The sequence below is a fragment of the Papio anubis genome, chromosome 18 (assembly GCF_008728515.1).
Source record: "Papio anubis isolate 15944 chromosome 18, Panubis1.0, whole genome shotgun sequence".
Classification (NCBI taxonomy): Eukaryota; Metazoa; Chordata; class Mammalia; order Primates; family Cercopithecidae; genus Papio; species Papio anubis.
Genome location: NC_044993.1, coordinates 55,336,763 through 55,350,654, shown reverse-complemented (window position 1 = coordinate 55,350,654; position 13,892 = coordinate 55,336,763). Strand labels below are relative to the sequence as shown.

General features: G+C 41.9%; 1 protein-coding gene across 4 annotated transcripts in view; it reads left to right on the top strand.

The window, feature by feature from the left end:
- Positions 1-13,892, top strand: part of IQCK (IQ motif containing K) — a 139,120-nt gene that overhangs the window by 65,107 nt on the left and 60,121 nt on the right. Inside the window, exons 7-8 of one of the 4 annotated variants that reach the window (XR_002519166.2) lie at positions 4,876-4,960; positions 11,168-11,239. The exons of 1 other annotated variant lie outside the window; for it this stretch is intronic. Coding sequence is in view for 2 of the 3 variants with exons in the window: in XM_021931800.2 (XP_021787492.1) it covers positions 4,876-4,960; positions 11,826-11,975 (235 nt within the window). In the remaining variant the exon portion in view is untranslated. Of the gene's footprint in view, positions 1-4,875; positions 4,961-11,167; positions 11,240-11,825; positions 12,195-13,892 lie in introns of those variants that run through there. 2 more of the 4 variants (XM_021931800.2, XM_003916616.5) reach the window with 2 other exon arrangements.

Here is a 13,892-nt window from a genome sequence, read left to right as displayed (position 1 = left end):
CTTCTTATTACTGCTTAAAGGCCTATTAGAAATCTCATTTTGCTTTTTGGAGATGTCGTTGTGATGCAAAGCAGTTCAGGGTTTCATTACTGGTGAAAGCCCTTTGTTTGGGCTCACCCGTTGTGTTCTGAGATTTGCAGTTCTGTTTTCCTGCTGCTATTCCGAAACAGGAATACTGTTACTTTGAGGATTTCATGACATCAGTTGTGAAAAACATACTTAAAGCAGGAAAATTGCTGCTGAACAGAAAGGCACTATCAAATCTCCCCTCCAATACAAGTGACAAATTCTACTCTGTTTAGCCTTCCTGACATAGGATTTCCCTGTGGAGGTTCAGATAAATGAATATCTGCCAAGTTATTACTGTAAAGTTCAACAAAGAGGGCGTTTTCTATGATTCTCCACCCTCCCTGCCCCCATTTTTTTTTTCTTTGAAGCAAATGATTGTGTTTTCTTCTCCTTAACACTCAGCAGCTGCTAGACCCTGACTTCTATGCTACTGACCTTGTGAGCTGGCCCTGTCTTCTCTCTGGGCCACTGTTTCCTGGGCAGTTTGCATTCTCAGCTGGAAACGCTCAATGACCTTGAACACAGAGTCCCTTTACCCCTCTATGCCTCAGTTGTTTCAACTCTAAACAAAGGATAACAACTCATTCTTCATGTTACGTGGATTTAACAAAATCACGTGTAGAAAGTGCTTAACACACAGCTGGGCACAGAGGCAACTACTCATTCCACAAGTATTTGTTGAGTGTGCCTACTATGTGCCAGACATTGTCCTACATGCCAGGGACACCAAGAGGAGCAAACACAGGACCCATGTCTACCCTTGTGGAGCTTTCAGACCAGTAGAAGATTCAAGCATTGATTAGGTAATTACAAGAACTTCTATCTCCAAATTGGGCCAAGGACCAGGAAGGAAAATTACAGGAAGCTTCCTTGGGCCCTGATGTAATCAAAGGACATTTTTCAATTACTTTTTTTTCTTTTTGAGATGGAGTCTTGCTCTGTTGCCCAGGCTGGAGTACAGTGGCACGATCTTGGCTCACTGCAACCTCTGCCTCCCAGGTTCAAACGATTGTCTTGCCTCACCTTCCCGAGTAGCTGGGATTAAAGGCACACACCACCACAGCTGGCTAAGTTTTGTACTTTTAGTAGAGATGGGGTTTCACCATGTTGGCCGGACTGGTCTCGAACTCCTGACCTCAGGTGATCCACCGTCCTCGGCCTTCCAAAGTGCTGGGATTACAGGCCCATGAGCCACAGCGCCCTGCCTCAATAACATTTGAATGGAGATCAGAAGCAGGAATAAGAGGGAACCAAGAAAAAGAGGTGTCAGGCCTCACACCAGCCCCAAGGTGCATTTGAGCAAATTAGGAAAAGGTATCCTCACCTTAGGGCAGATGTGGCCACACAGCCAGGAGCAGAGCATGTGCTGGGTTTTAGCACCCTCTGGCCGATCAGCTGGGTGCCCTTGAGCAGAGAACAACGAGGACCTCTGTACAGGGTGCTTCTGGCTAGGAGTAGGGGGATACTGGAGGCAGAGGAAAGCAGCTTAGCAAAGGCCCTGAGGTGGGAGAAGCACCACACATTTGAGGAGCTGCCAAGGGCCAATGAGGCAGGAGAATAGGGCCTGGAGGCAGGGAACCTAAGGCTGTCTCACATCCTAGGACTAAATTGAAAGGAAAACCCTAACTTTCCATGCCTAAGTAGCAAAAGGACCAGAGGCTCCTCGCTTTTCAACTCCCAAAATTTTCTGCGCAGCAGATGGGAAATTGGCTGTCCACACCAGTCAGACTGATTGCGGGCCGAGTCTTTGTTTGCATAGAAGTATAATTTTGTTACTTCGCTTCAGCCTCTGGTTGGCCGCTTTTTACAACCAATCAGACTGATTGCTGGCTACCACTTACTTCATTTACATGAGGTGAGCATGAAGTGGCCAATGGGAAACTTCTAGGGGGTATTTGGACCCAAGAAATTATGTATCCGGGCCCTTGAGCCGCTGTTTGGGCCCGCTCCCACACTGTGGAGTGTACTTTTGTACTTTCGTACTTTCATTTTCAATAAATCCCTGCTTTCGTTGTTTTGTTGCTTCATTCTTTCTTTGCTTTCTTGGGCATTTTGTACAATTCTTTGTTCAAAACGCCAAGGACCTGGACAACTTGCAGTCACGACCCTCCACCAGTGACGCCCGCAGGGCTGGAGCATGAGGAGCAAGGCTGCTGGGAGGGGATCCAGAAAGTTCCCAGTAAATATCAGCCAGTGAGAATGCATTAGAGCATCATTCCCATGAATTCACTGCCAACACACCAAGGTCTCCTTATAAACACTAAGGTCTCTCTAGAAGCTGTTGAATTTTAACTAGTGAAGGGAAATTACTTCAGGGATGTGATTTGTTGGTGTCACAGAACTGAGATATAGAGAATCAGGACATTGGATGAGGAGAGACATTTAATGTGGAAAAGAGGGAGCCCAGGCTGGGCTGGTGGCTCATGCCTGTAATCCCAGTGCTTTGGGAGGCCGAGGTGGGAGGATTGCTTGAGGCCAAGAGTTGGAGACCACATAGCAAGACCCTGTCTGTACAATTTTAAGAAAATTTACTTAAAAAATGTAAAAGAGACTGCGCATGATGGCTCATGCCTGTAATCCCAGCACTTTGGGAGGCAGAGGTGGGCAGATCACCTGAGGTCAGGAGTTCGAGACCAACCTGGCCAACACAGTGAAACCCTATCTCTACCCAAAAATACAAAAATCAACCGGGTATTGTGACGAGCTCCTGTAGTCCCACTACTCAGGATACTGAGGCAGGAGGATTGCTTGAACCCAGGAGGCAGAGGTTGCAGTGAGCCAAGATCATGTCACCGTACTCTAGCCTAGGGGACAGAGTAAGACTTCATCAGAAAGAAAGAAAGAAAGAGAGAGAGAGGAAGGAAGGGAGAAAAGAAGAAAGAAAGAGAGAGAAAGAAAGAGGAAGGAAGGGAGGGAGGGAGGCAGGGAGGGAGGCAGGGAGGGAGGGAGGAAGAAATGGAAGAATCACCTTTACTTGGTCTCTTAAAAAGGACCTGTCCAGCCAGAAAACCAGAGCCTGGCAACAGCTCTGCACTCACTAGAAATAGTGCTGATAACTTCTATGTTCTTTGTGGCTTTGATTTCTTTGGTTCTGGAATAATTCAAAAGAGCATTCATTCACTCAAACAAATATACTACATCAAGCTTTTCTTTTTCTTTTTTTAAGTCAGAGTTTTTGGAGGGAAATAAAACCCTTGGGTCCTGGAGAATCATGCACTGTTGCCAGTTAGCTTTGCAGTCTGTGGCAGGCCAGGCATCTGCATTTATTTGCCCATTGAGGCCTGGTGTGTCAGCACTCCATGGTAAGGGATGCTTGGGCTTTGGGATTGTAGAGGTCTGGGCCCAGATCCTGACTAGGCACCTACAAGCTGTGTGACCTTGGGTAGGTTAGTCAACCTGTCTGTGCCATGAGTTACTGTAAGCTCTAGCTGTTATTTGGGATAGTTTTGAGGCCAGGGCACTTGGGAGTCCCTTACTTGCAAAGTCATTTCTGGGGATGCTATACTGGAAGCAGCCTCCATGTGATCCACGTCCTTTGAGGGTTTATTTCTTTTATATCTGAACTGTCTTGGCCTTTGCTTTTCAGAGGCAGCTATGTTTTGCTTTGGGGGAAACATAAAGAACCTGAATTAAGACAGATTTGTAAGTCCTTGTCATCTGTTAGTGCCTCTGTTAAACTTTTAGGGGGAAAAAATGAGTAGTCTTAATTTTTTAATGTGGTATCTTTGATTTTTTTTTAAAATCCTATAATATGAAAAATCCCACAAGAGCAGACACTATCAACTGATCCAGCACTTGAGATATTTTATTTCTTATTAAGATGAAGCAGTGAAACCAACCCAGTCGTCCCATAGTTTTTGTTGTTGTTGTTGTTTTCGGATAAACATAGAAATTGACCCCTCCGGTCTTAAAGCTTAAAACTTAATTTAAGGCCTCTCAAAAAAAAAAAAAAAAAAAAAGGCGGTATCAAAGAACTGAAACTCATCAGATCACCACATCTAGACAATGAGATGCCAGAGCCCTCATTCATCATGATTGCTTCCTAGCTCCTCTGTAGTTCTTGTTTCCTTACACATTGTCACATTTCTTCCCTGCTGTATAAACCCCTAGTTTTTGTCCATTTGGGAGGTGGATTTAGGATTGATCCCATCTCCTCCTGACTGTAGCACTCGATTAAGATTAGAGTCTTCTTCCCTGGTAATACTCATCAGCTCAGTGATTGGCATTCTGTGTGGTGAGCAGCAAGACCTACACCAAACCCCTGATGTTTCTGTTGTTACAGAACTTAAAAATGTGCTTGAATTTAAACCACATTAACCTGGAATGCACACTAATCAGAGATAAATTCCAGTGTTCTTTTCAGGAAAGAGATGAACTATAGTCCTTAATTTCAATGGAAAGTTGGAGAAAGAGCTCTTTATTATGTCTCGGTCATACTGCAGTACATAAAGGCAGCTGCTCCTCTGTCTCTTGCATTGTATCCAAACAGTCTCATGTCAGTAACATGTATGTTGCACCTTCAGGACTAAAATGCAAGTATAGCAGCCTGAGTCCTTCAAAAGAAGAATAGGCTAACAATGATTTAAGATTACACCGTTTTTTTTTTTTAAAAAAAATCCTTCCCAGATTTTAAAATAATAAACGCTAACTCAAGCATATACTTTTCTATCTAAAATGACACTGTTGCCTGCTAAGAAAGGGGATGGATGAAGCACTTAATCAGAGAGGTCATTATGTTGTCAAAGGCAACGCCAAGGCTGAAGGACTGGATTCTCATGGGCATATGACCATTTTATTGCTTTTCAGCCCACGGCCGCCAATCCCACTCTCCCTCCTGCTGACAGAAGAGGAAGCGGCCCTCTACATTCAATCCTTCTGGAGAGCCTATTTGGTAAGAATCATATGCAACTGTGGTATTTGATTTAACAGGGAACTTTTGTGAGGAGGAGGGTCCAGGGGAAACCTTAGATGAGTTAGGAACAGGATATTATAGCTAACATCCAGACCTCAGAAATAGGATTCTCTGTAAAATGGGTCTTAAAGAGTGATTTAGAATTTTGACCGAAACTGGCTGGGCATAGTAGCTCATGGCTGTAATCCCAGAACTTTGGGGAGGCCAACGTGGGAGGATCACTTGAACCCAGGAGTTCAAGACCATCCTGGGCAACATGACAAAACCTCATATCTGCCAAAAAGAAAAAAAAGAAAAAACAAAGAAAAAAAATGCAAAACTTAGCCTGTGTGGTGCACATCTGTAGTCTAGCTGCTCTTGGGAGGCTGAGGTGGGAGGATGGCTTGAGCCCAGGAGGCAGAGGTTTCAGTAAGTGGAGATAGTGCCATTGCACTCCAGCCTGGGAGACAGAGATACACCCTGTTTCCAAAAAAAAAAAACAAGTAATTTTTACCAAAACTTATTTTGTAGTTATTGAAAGTACTCTCTTCACCTTTTAAAGTTGGGTTGACTGGCCTGTATTGATATATACAGAGAAAACTACATTGTCATTTTAGAAAACAAATTAGAAAATTCGGGTAAGTCGGATAAAAGAAATAAAAATTTTTTGAGTCACTGATAGCTCCATCACCAAAAGATAATTATTGTTAACATTTTGGTATAAAACTTCAAACTTTAAAAATCTGAATTCACATAGTGACATATAAACACTTAACATAGAAAATAGCCTTTGCCTTTATAACCTGTCTTTTTTAACCATTTTTCTATTTGAGACTTTGAGGTTATTTACAATATTTTTTATTATTGTAATAAATGCTATAATAGACACCTTCGTTCAGTCATTTTTGCACGTTCATCTGGTCATTTATATAGGAAAACCCTAGAAGTGGAATTTCTAGATGAAAAGGTAAGCTTTTTTTAAAGCTCCTGATCCTGGCTGGGCAGGATGACTCATGCCTGTAATCTCAACACTTTGGAGGGACAAGGAAGGAGGATCTCTTGAGGCAGGAGTTAGAGACCAGCCTGGGCAACATAGTGAGACCCTGTCTCTGCAAAAACATACAAAAATGAGCCAGGTGCAGTGGTGGGCATCTGTAATCCCAGCTACTTGGGAGGCTGAGGCAGGAGGATCACTTGAGCCAAAGGGGTCAAGGCTGCAGTGAGATAGGATTGTGCCACTGTACTCAAACCTGGGTGACAAAGCAAGACCCTGTCTCAAAAAAAAAAAAAAAAAAAAACTCCTGATAATATTGTCATGTGGCCCTTCAGGAAGGATATAGTGTAAGAAGTTCTCACCAAATACATATGAGAGTAGCATGTGTATCTCATTCCAAAAAGTATACAACCTCTCCAATTATTTGGCAATTAGTGTATCAGTGTTAACAAGCTTCCATAAAGCTCCCATTCTAGGTAGCAAGATGACTTACCCCAAATCTGAGCATCATATATCGTGGAATGAGCTTACATTTAACATCAGCCGTGGCAAACACCGCCAGAGGGAAAGGTCGCAGTGGATTTCCGTAGAGACCAAAAGCTTTTCATACTCTATACACAGCTGGTGTAGGAAAAAGAGACTCTGATAAACACACCAGCAAACAGCTATCAATTAAGAAGTTGGATTAATCCTAACAAGCTACAATTAATCAACAAATATTTGCTACATGCCCATTAGTGGAACTGTCCCTGAACACAAGAGCTTACTGTATGAGTCAATATTGTCCAGTTATTCCACTCCTTTTGTGCATGGTACATTCCAGAAACCAGGGCTAAAGGGAAGTGTGAAAGTTAAATAACATATTTGCACATTAAAGGAGCAGTCTATGCCCAAAGAGTTAAAAAAAAAAAAAAAACCCTGTTACAGAAACCCCTATTATTCCCTGTGATTTAGACATAGTTTTTTATAATGTAGGTTTTCACTATTTCATACATATTTTATAAATGTGGTCTTTTTTCTTCATTGAACACCAGAAGGTTAGCTTACATCCAGGGATGTCTAACCAAGGCAAAATATTCCTGCTGTTCAGATGCTACTGGAATTCCATCTTTGATTTGTGAGACTTATACTTGTTACACTAGAATCAGCAATTTTACTTTTCTACTTTTATGAAATGTTAAGAGCAGACTGTGAGTGGTGGCTCACACCTGTAATCCCCGCATTTTGGGAGGCCAAGGCAGGCGGATCACTTGAGGTCAGGAGTTTGAAACAAGCCTGGCCAACATGGCAAAATCCTGTCTCTACTAAAAATACAAAAACTAGCTGGGCATGGTGGCGCATGCCAGTAATCCCAGCTACTTGGGAGGCTGAAGCATGAGAATAGCTTCAACCTAGGAGGTGGAGGTTGCAGTCAGCCAAGATTGTGCCACTGCATTCCAGGCTTGGTGACAGAGTGAGACTCTGTCTCAATAAAGAAAAGGTAAGAGCTAAGTGCAATAAAATAGTCATTTTCAAGCCCGTCCTTGAAACAGGTGTGTGCTGTTTATTTCAAATGAACTCATACCCAGAAGCCCAGTATGTAACCAGTAATAACAGTAAAAGGGGAACTGTTCATCCCTGATTTTTCCATGGTAAGATTCCAGCCACCCTCATCCTCCCACACACAAGGAGCTTTGGGATTCATTCTTACTGATATGAACACAGTATGAAAAGCAGTCTGTAATTCCACTTATCATACCAACAAAGCAGCTGAATTCCACTTATCATACCAACAAATGCTGCCATATAAAACGATGTCAAAGTGGCTCAAAATTTAACTGTGGCTGTAGCACCATCATCACACAATAGCTATAAATGTGTTTATAGCTAAAAAGATGTTTGGGGGCTATCAGTGTATACTGTATGAAAATTCAGGCTGTTCAAATCTAAACACCTCCCCTGTTAAAATCATAACCAAAGGGGGCTACAAAAAGGGGAACAATTTTGAGCCATCACTAGAAGGAAAAGATGTCTGATGTATGGATGACCTTAGAAGGCACCACGGAAAAGAGGCACTTCCTCAGTCTTAAAGAGGAAGTGGGCACTGGTATGTCAGCTGGGACCAAGAGGGCATTCCAGGGAGAGGAAACAGCATACATCCATTATTAAAAGAAAAACTTTAGACAAATTTCACAGAAGTTATTTGAGCAAAGAACAATTCATGAATTGGGCAGCACTCGGAAGCAGGAGAGAGGTTCAGAGAGCTCTACCCAGCAACCTAGGCAGGCCTTATTTATAGACAGAAAGTGGAAATGACATCCAGAAACAGCTTGATTGGTTACAGCTTGGCATTGCCTTATATGGACGTGGTCTCATCAGTTGGCAGCCTGCAATCGACTGAAGCTTATCTGCTGTGATTGGCTGAGACTCAGCTACTTGTTACAAGAAGGTACTCATAGATTGCAGTTCATGATCCATGGAGGCAGGTTTAGGCCGAATTTAATTTGACACTATTATGCCATTTTTTGTTAAAGCATATTGTATATTTTGAGCACATGCACACACACGGATAGGAAATTAGCTAAAAGAAACAGCAATCTGACAACAGCGAGTACCTTGGGGTGGTTGGGAAAGAACTAGGAAGACTCTAGCCTTATGTATACTGAACACTTTTTTGTTTGTTTTTGTTGTTTTTTTTTTTTTTGAGACGGAGTTTTGCTCTTGTCACCCAGGCTGGAGTGCAGTGGCATGATCTCAGCTCACTGCAACCTCCACCTCCCAGGTTCAAGCGATTGTCCTGCCTCAGCCTCCCGAGTAGGTGGGATTACAGGCGCCTGCCACCACATTCAGCTAATTTTTGTATTTTTAGTAGAGACGGGGGGTTTCACCATGTTGGCCAAGCTGGTCTCAAACTCCTGACCTCAGCTGATCCACCCGCCTCGGCCTCCCAAAGTGCTGGAATTACAGGCGTGAGCCACTGCACCCGGCGACACTGAACACATTTTTTTATAAAGAGAATGTAGTATGATTTTCTTTAATTAAAAATGAACTTAAACCAGAGATCATCTCAATGGATATAGAAAACGCATTTGATAAAAATGTTTTCGTGACAAAAACACTTAACAAACTGGGAATAGAAGGGGATTTCCTCAACCTGGTAAAGTTATGAAAACCACAAAGCTAACATCACATTTAATGGTGAAAGACTGAATATTTTCCCCCAAGATTAGGAACAAGAGGAAAATGTCCTCTCTTGCCACTTCAATTTAACATAGTACTGGTGGTTCTAGCCAGGAAAATTAGGCAAGAAAAATAAATAAAAGCATTTGGATTGGAAACAAAAAAGTAAATATATTTCCAGTCATAGATGACAAGACCTTATATATAGAAAATTGTAAAGATTCACTAAAAACAACCTATTAGAACTAATAAACAAGGTTGTAGGATACAAGGTCAGTATACAAAAAGCAACTGAATTTCTATACACTTAGCAATGAACAATCTGAAAATGAAATTAAGAAAATAATTCCATTTGCAATGGCATCTAAAAGAATAAAATATTAGGAATAAATTTAACAAAAGAAGTGCAAGGCTTGCATGCTGAAAACTATAAAACATCATTGAAAGATATTAAATAAAACCTAATCAAATGGAAAGACATCCTGTGTTCATTGACTGGAAGACTTGATATTGTTAAGACGGCAGTACTCCCCACATTGATCTACAGATTCAACACAATGCCTATCGAAATCTCGGCTGGGTTTTTTTTTTTTTTTTTTTTTTTTTTTTTTTGTGAAATTAACAAACCAGTCCTAAAATTTGTATGAAGATGCGAAGGGACCCAAAACAGTCAAAACAATCTTGAAAAAGGAGAACCAAGTTGGAGGACTCACCCTTCCCTATTTCAGGACTTACTACAAAGTGCAGTAATCAAAACTGAGTAGTACTAGCATAAGGATAAATGTGTATATAGATGGAATAGAATTGAGAGTCCAGAAATAAACTCTTACATTTATGGTCAATTGATTTCCAACAAGGGTGCCAAGACCATTTAATGGGGGAAAGAATAGTCCTTTCAACAAACGATACTGGAACAACTGGATATTCACATGCAAAAGAATGAAGTTAGACCCTTACTTGATATCTTATACGAAAAATTAACTCAAAATTACTTAAATATCTAAATGAAAGTGTGAAAACTATAAAAATATTAGAAGAAAACATGGATGTAAATTTTCATGACCTTATATTAAGCAACAGTTTATATAACAAAAAGCAAAAGCCACAAAAGGAACAAAATAGATAAATTGGACTTCATCAAAGTAAAAACACATTTTGTGCTTCAAAGAACATCATCAAGTGAGTGAAACAAGAACCCACAGAACAGGAAAAAATATTTGCAAGTTCAGGCATTCGATAAAGGTCTCATATTTATAATATATAAAGAACTCTCACAACCCAACAGTAAAAGTACAAATGACCCATTTACAAAATTGGCAAAGGATTTGAGTAGACATCTCTCCAGAGAATATATACCAATGGCCAATAAACACGAAAAGATGCTCAACATCACTAGTCATAAGGAAATACAAATCAAAACCACAATGAGATACCACTTCATATCCACTAGCATGGCTAGAATCAAAAAGACAGTAACACAATAACAGGGTGCCACCACACCTGGCTATTTTTTGTATTTTTAGTAGAAACGGTGTCTCACTATGTTGGCCAAGCTGGTCTCAAACTCCTGGCCTCAAGTGATCCGCCCTTCTCGGCCTCCCAATGTGCTGGGATTACAGGTGTGAGTCACTGCGCCCGGCCTGTTTCTTCTTTCAAAATTCGAGTCTAGTGGTTGAAAAGTCAGATTCTTTGGGTGGCCAAGGTGGGTGGATCACCTGAGGTCAGGAGTCTGAGACCATCGAGACCAACTGACCAATATGGTGAAACCTCGTCGCTACTAAAAATACAAAAATTAGCTGGGCGTGGTAGCGGGCGCCTATAATCCCAGCTACTCAGGAGGCTGAGGCAGGAGAATCAGTTGAACTCGGAAGGTGGAGGTTGCAGTGAGCCGAGATCGTGCCGTTGCACTCTAGCCTGGGGGACAAAAGCGAGACTCTGTCTCAAAAAAAGAAAGAAAGAAAAGTCAGATTGCTTCAATGTGCAAAAACTGAGTGTTGGTTTTTTAATATTGTGAATGAATTCTGGTTCCGTTCTGAACACTCTCCTTTTCCTAGTGTGATTGGTGATAAGTCACGCACTATTGCATCACTGGTGTTCTTCAGTTTATGAAATCTTGGATACAATTGGTAAGAAAAAAACCTTGCTTTCTTGTGAAGTTCAAATATGAGGTTCTTATGCGCCATCATGATTGAAATTTCTTTAATGATTTTAGCAGTAGAGACCAGATAAATCCACTGAATATGTATTCTGTCTGAATAAGCGCCCGTGGTGTTTTATGCCTTCTACTCATTTGTTTTGTTTTATTCTAACTCAGCGGAGTCACCCAGGGTGGCATGCATTAGCAGTCCTCCCCTCCTCCCAACATCAGCTCCCCCTCCAGGCATTGTGACAACTGAGAATTACAAAGTCCATCAATCATTACACGTTATTTGATGAACAATACAGTGCCAGGTTGCTACAGCGGCCCCTTTGAGGCCTTGAAAAATTAAAAAAAAAAACAGTAAAATAAAATAATGGAGATTTCTGATCTCCACTTGCAGAGAACAATAAGAATCTGTGCATTGAGCGAACTGACCTAGGGTAAGTGAGGGAACCACCAAGGAGAAACAGCTTGGTATCAGCAGAGTACAAGGTTGAGGGTGGGACAGGTCTCACCCTAGCTGTGGAGGGGCTGTGTCGGCCTGGATGCGTATTCCATCCTTCTGGCTATAGGGCTTAGTTCATGATGGGCAGCAGACGGAAATCAGGCCAGTCAGACCTAGTGAGACTCCTCCATTCTGGGATCCTCATTGGAGTGGCTGGGACAGAGCAGCCCTCTTTGCACTGGTTTACCGAGAGGCCAGACTGTCAGCACCATCTTAACACAGTGTGAAGAGCCTGTTGGAAAAATGACCACAGAGGTAAGCAGGGCTAAAAGGCAGAGAAAGGGGCTGGGTTTTGAGTTCGTTTGAGGACCTGCGTTCAGCTATACCAGTGAATCCCCTTCAAGATGGACTTCAGGTTGGGCACAGTGGCACACGCCTGTAATCCCAACACTTTGGGAGGTGAGGCAGGTGGATCACTTGAGGTCAGGAGTTGGAGACCAGCCTGGCCAACATGGTGAAACCCCATCTCTACTAAAAATATAAAAATTAACCAGGTGTGGTGGCACATGCCTGTAATCCCAGCTACTTAGGAGGCTGAGGCAGGAGAATCGCTTGAATCTGGGAGGAGGAAGTTTCAGTGAGCCGAGATCGTGCCATTGCACTCCAGCCTGGCAACAGAGCCAGACTCCATCACACACACACACGAAAAAACACTTCAGTCACTTATAGCCTAAAGTCCTGACAATACAATTTTCAGTGTGAAAATATCCAGACTCTTAATTACTTGCACACAAAGGAGGATATTGGCACAAAATGAAAATCTGGACCCAATGGTACAAAGCAGCCATTTCAATTTGTCCCAGGAAAAGACTGTGTCCTGTGTCAGCTGGAGGCTTGGCTATAGCTGGAGACGAGAGCCTACCCCAACGAGCAAATTTTTCTAAAACATATATGTATTTTTTAAATTGTGCAAGTAATGCATATCACTTGTGAAAAAAATAGATAATGCATACAAGTTTTGGGTTTGTTTTTTTTTTTCTGACAGACAGGGTCTCACTTTGTCACCCAGGCTGGAGGGCAGTGGCGTGAACACGGCTCACTGTAGCCTCAATCTCCTGAGCTCAAGCAATCCTCCCACCCCAGCTTCCTGAGTAGCTGGGACTACAGGAATGTGCCACTATGCCCGGCTAATAAAAAAAAACAAATGGAGAAGGGATCTCACTGTGTTGGCCAGGCTGGTCTCAAACTCCTAGACATAAGGGATTCTCTCCCCTCAGTTTCCCAAAGTGTAGGGATTACAGGGGTGAGCCACCGTGCCCAGCAATGCATATAAGCTTTTTAAAAATATATAATATCCTTCTAGAATGTTTTCTATTCATATGGAAATTTAAAAAATTTTTCTACAAAATTGTGATTATAAACACTTTTTTCAGCCTGCTGTCTCTCCTTAATGATATATGGGAATATCTTTCATTGTTGCCACACAAAGATGTACCTCACAAATTTTAATTCTTCTATGGTATATATATATTTTTTTATTTTTTATTTTTTAATTTTATTTATTTTTTGAGATGGAGTTTTGCTCTGTCACCCAGACTGGAGTGCAGTGGTGTGAGCTTGGCTCACTGCAACCTCCACCTCCTGGGTTCAAGCAATTCTCCTGCCTCAGCCTCCTGAGTAGCTGGGATTACAGGCACCCACCACCACACCTATCTAATTTTTGTAGTTTTAGTAGAGACAGGGTTTCACCATGTTGGCCAGGCTGGTCTTGAACAACTGACCTCAGGTGATCTGCCTGCCTTAGCCTCCCAAAGTGCTGGGATTACAGGTTTGAGCCACCATGCCTGGCCTATATTTTATATGTATATATGTATGTGTGTGTGTGTGTATATATATGTATGTATACATATATATGTGTGTGTGTGTATATATATACACACACACAGTGAATACATTGAGCCATAACTTAATCATAGGTGATTAGACATTCTCATTTCCTCTCCTGTATATTCAGTGAAAAACATTATTGTTCAAATTCACACACCTGTAGTCCTAGCTACTCAGGAGACTGAGTGGGAGGATCACTTAAGCCCTGGGAGGTCGAGACTGCAGTGAGCTATGATGATGCCATTGCACTCCAGCCTGAGTGACAGAGAAAGACCCTGTCTCTCAAATAAAACAAAGCAAAACAAAA